A 5,000-nucleotide genomic window follows, 5' to 3' on the forward strand; every position below is an offset into this window, starting at 1 on the left:
CTCCTCCTCCTCCTCCTCACCTGTTCTGCGTCTCGTCCCGGTTCTCGTGAAGAGCGTCTCCGTTCTGATGGACTTCTGTAAGACAGACAGAGGGATGACACGGGCAACCTGAGGTCAGAGGCCAGAGGTCAGAGGTCAGATCAGGGGTCTTACTGCTCGCAGTGGTGGGGTTTCCGTTGTGCATGTGCAGCGGGTCAAACGAGAGCCCGTCCAGGAACACTGTGAGTTCACCGGTGGACACGACTCCATTCTTGCCGTCCACGGTCAGTGTCAACACCTCTCGCACGTTCTCCACTGAAACGACATCACACCAGTCTCTACTGTCACACACATTGGCCCTCATTTATCAAAAGTGCGTACACCAAATTTCCAGCGTACACCTGGGGTACACCCAAAACCACGGTGACTTTGAGATTTATCAATATGGACGTTGGCGTACGGCACGCTCAAACCCTACGCCAGCTCAGGAGGTGGTGTACATGTACGCACGCTCAAACCCTACGCCAGCTCAGGAGGTGGTGTACATGTACGCACGCTCTAACCCTACGCCAGCTCAGGAGGTGGTGTACATGTACGCACGCTCTAACCCTACGCCAGCTCAGGAGGTGGTGTACATGTACGCACGCTCTAATCCTACGCCAGCTCAGGAGGTGGTGTACATGTACGCACGCTCTAACCCTACGCCAGCTCAGGAGGTGGTGTACATGTACGCACGCTCTAACCCTACGCCAGCTCAGGAGGTGGTGTACATGTACGCACGCTCAAACCCTACGCCAGCTCAGGAGGTGGTGTACATGTACGCACGCTCTAATCCTACGCCAGCTCAGGAGGTGGTGTACATGTACGCACGCTCTAACCCTACGCCAGCTCAGGAGGTGGTGTACATGTACGCACGCTCTAATCCTACGCCAGCTCAGGAGGTGGTGTACATGTACGCACGCTCAAACCCTACGCCAGCTCAGGAGGTGGTGTACATGTACGCACGCTCTAATCCTACGCCAGCTCAGGAGGTGGTGTACATGTACGCACGCTCTAATCCTACGCCAGCTCAGGAGGTGGTGTACATGTACGCACGCTCAAACCCTACGCCAGCTCAGGAGGTGGTGTACATGTACGCACGCTCTAACCCTACGCCAGCTCAGGAGGTGGTGTACATGTACGCACGCTCAAACCCTACGCCAGCTCAGGAGGTGGTGTACATGTACGCACGCTCAAACCCTACGCCAGCTCAGGAGGTGGTGTACATGTACGCACGCTCTAATCCTACGCCAGCTCAGGAGGTGGTGTACATGTACGCACGCTCAAACCCTACGCCAGCTCAGGAGGTGGTGTACATGTACGCACGCTCTAATCCTACGCCAGCTCAGGAGGTGGTGTACATGTACGCACGCTCTAATCCTACGCCAGCTCAGGAGGTGGTGTACATGTACGCACGCTCAAACCCTACGCCAGCTCAGGAGGTGGTGTACATGTACGCACGCTCAAACCCTACGCCAGCTCAGGAGGTGGTGTACATGTACGCACGCTCAAACCCTACGCCAGCTCAGGAGGTGGTGTACATGTACGCACGCTCTAACCCTACGCCAGCTCAGGAGGTGGTGTACATGTACGCACGCTCAAACCCTACGCCAGCTCAGGAGGTGGTGTACATGTACGCACGCTCTAACCCTACGCCAGCTCAGGAGGTGGTGTACATGTACGCACGCTCTAACCCTACGCCAGCTCAGGAGGTGGTGTACATGTACGCACGTTTTGAGTTAGTGCGGAAATGCGCAGAAAAACAATTCCTAACACCACAGAACGCACTGACAAACTAAAAGATATGATATATTATGACCCACTGTAAAAAAACAACAGCATAGTAATTATAAACTTCAGTGTTTATTTTTGTGCAACATGGACTTCAATGTTTCATTTGTGTGACTTTACCAAAGCATTTGATTTGTAGGCATATGTATTCCTTCAGTTGCGAGCCTGTGCGCTTTACCTGATGTTTCAAGCCTTGTTTATACTTTGGCCTGGCTCCGCAGCGCGAGTCTCCGCAGACTGCGCGCGCACCTCCCCAAACGGACGAGATACTCTATACTCGACGCGCTCGCCGTTGTACTATTCTGTGAAACGATGGTTAGGCCAGGGTTAGGCCCGGCAGGTGCGCACGGACTGGGTTCAGTAATGAAAGGCTTTCAATGACCAAAAAATTATTCAGACTGACAAATTAATAAAAATGACATTCTTCTTCTTTTAAATAATAATAATAACGACATTCTTCTTCTAAATAACAATAAGCGTCATTAATAATAAAAATCATAATAATAATAAGGAGAAGAATATTACAAATTGTCATGCAAGTATTAATGTGAATGAATGGTACTCCACATCACATCATCATCACTATTGTACACCCCAATACATGTGACGTGATACGAAATTAAATGCTAATTGTTTCAAAACACGTGCTGTAAAATAATGCATTGTGATAGGTCATTTGCTCGTCCAAGTTTCTCTTCTTTGCCGTCTTCCGTGTGTCCATGGCGTAAAATGAGGGCGTGGGGGAAGCGGAGACTTGAATATATAGGGGCGTGTTATTCTAATGACGATCGTTTTCAGCCGCGGCATTTCTCAAGGGCAGGTATTGCGTACACCTGGATTTCAAAGGTACGCACAGCTTCATAAATCAGGCGGTGAGAGGAGTGTAAGCATAATCTTACGCCAACATATACGCCCGTTTCTACGCAAGAATGATAAATGAGGGCCATTATGATCCGGGACCTTCATGCTCTCTCTGCACACTACATGTCAAGAAATCTTAAGATATTATATTTATGCAGATTTTTTTTTTTTTTATATATTTTTTTATTTACCTCTAAATTACAAGAATTTCCGGTTACACTTTATTTTAAGGTATCGTTGTTACAGTGTAATTAGACATTTAAGTACTGAGTAATATTAAGTAACTACATGTACTTACTATTGGGTTAGGGTAGGATTAGGGTTTGATTCAGGGTTAGTTGCATGTAATTATGCATAATTTACAGTTATTAACTACATGTAACATATCGTCGCTGCCCGATGAAAATCACGTATGTCCAAAACGGTTACTTTTCAGGAAGTGAAAAAAACACCGCAATTTAAAAGCATATGAACATAGCGTTGTCACACTTGGTACGGCATCTTTAAATGTAGCCATATTCTTGCCAGTGTAATGATATAATCCACATTTGACCAAAATCGAGTTTAAATGGACATACGTGCATATCTTACAGTAACGGTGGTCGATACGCGTTCTTCCGATCATTAATTAGAATGGCCAAGTCGCGTTTCATATTGACAGATGAATACGCTCAGTTTATTAAATAGCCTACGTCTCAGTTTATTAAATACGCTCAGTTTATTAAATGTCTCTTGCAAACTATGAAGGGACAATGAATCAATACACTCATGCTGACCCCAGGGCCGGCGCGTCCATATAGGCAAACTAGGCAATTGCCTAGAGCGGCACTTTTGTAAGGGCAGCAAAATGTGTGCCAACCAGGAATGAACAATTCACAAAATAGGCTAGGCTAAATGATCATAATCAGAGAGTTGCCCTTTTCTTTTCGTTTTGAATTATTTCGTTTAAAGACTTTTCAAGCTTTGTGTATTTGATGTCTTTCTCATGTCTGTGTGAGGCATACACTGAGTTTCGTTAATGAGATGCGCTCCAGTTAACGTGCAATGCAAGTGAACGCGCGGGCGCCTCCATGATTATATTGTCTGCTATATACTGGTATTTGCTTATTTATTAAATCCACCCCAGGCAATTGGTTGATGAAAAATTGATTAAAATTAAGATACAATTTATACAACACGAAATTCACTTTAAAGAAAGGTTTTATACAAAACAAAACTTAATGAAGTGGTCAAAATCATGTCTGACCCGTCTCAAATTGTGCATACTCGTGCTGTTCACTTTTCATACTTTCAACAGACTCTATTTGTACAAACTGCTGCACATTCATTTAATTCTGAATTTTGCACACACAAGTTGAAAGGCTTCAAATCAAGTTCACGGATAATTGTGCGTGCATTTATTAATCATTATGATACTAAAATCATAACAAAGTAGGCTATGCTATGTACAAAAACAAGCTGCACCTTTTTTTTTTTACATTTCATCTTTCATTCCGAAATAGAATAATGCATGGACGAAAAAGTACACGGACTGTAGGCTATTAGCCTTTTTACCCGTTATCAATCTAAATTAATCTCGTTTTTAATTTAACTTAATTTCGTTTTTCTTTATTTAAATTTCGATGTTCTTTATTTAAATTTCGTTTTTTTCTTTATTTAATTTTCGTTTTTTCTTTATTTAAATGTCATTTTTCTTTATTTAAATTTATTTTTTTCTTTATTTAAATTTATTTTTTATTTTTTTATTTAAATTTTGTTTTTCTTTATTTAAAATTCGTTATTCTTTATTTAAATCTACCCTTTACTGTGTCAGTAATTTATTAGTCAGAAAAATATTAGACTACCTTAAAAGTATTGCTTAAGTTAACAGACCCGTGCGTTAACATCTCCACAATAAACAGTGACAATTACTTCGTCTAGACCATTTACTGGTAAATAACAGTTGTGAATATATTGCGAATATATAATAAACTTGAACAGTTGTCAAAAACAAACGTTTGCTGATACTTTACCTCACAGAGTTATTCGGCTATCCAATGCTGAGCTTCCCGAGACGCTTAGACCGACGAGATGCCTCCACAGGGCGGGAGATACGCGGCGTGATTGACAGCATTGACACCAAATGGATATACGTGAAAATCAGATGACATGATTTCACAACTTTTCATTGGTCATTTAGATATGTGAAGCATACCGTATACGGAAATGAACCTGGACATTCTATCCGTCGAAAAATCTCAAAATCGGCAAAATGGACATACGTGGTTTTCATCGGACAGCGACGATATGTAACAATGGCACTGTAAAATAAAGTGTTACCGAATTTCCCA

General features: G+C 43.1%; 1 protein-coding gene across 1 annotated transcript in view; it reads right to left on the reverse strand.

Moving 5' to 3' along the window:
* wwp1 (WW domain containing E3 ubiquitin protein ligase 1) overlaps positions 1-5,000 on the reverse strand; it is a 27,255-nt gene that overhangs the window by 19,105 nt on the left and 3,150 nt on the right. The window contains exons 6-7 of the mRNA XM_082184290.1: positions 154-294; positions 21-75 (exon numbers count right to left, since the gene is read on the reverse strand). Of these exons, the coding sequence (XP_082040416.1) occupies positions 21-75; positions 154-294 (196 nt within the window). The remainder of the gene's footprint in view (positions 1-20; positions 76-153; positions 295-5,000) is intronic.

The sequence above is a fragment of the Leuciscus leuciscus genome (assembly GCF_965113295.1).
Source record: "Leuciscus leuciscus genome assembly, chromosome: 11".
In the NCBI taxonomy this organism is placed as follows: domain Eukaryota; kingdom Metazoa; phylum Chordata; class Actinopteri; order Cypriniformes; family Leuciscidae; genus Leuciscus; species Leuciscus leuciscus.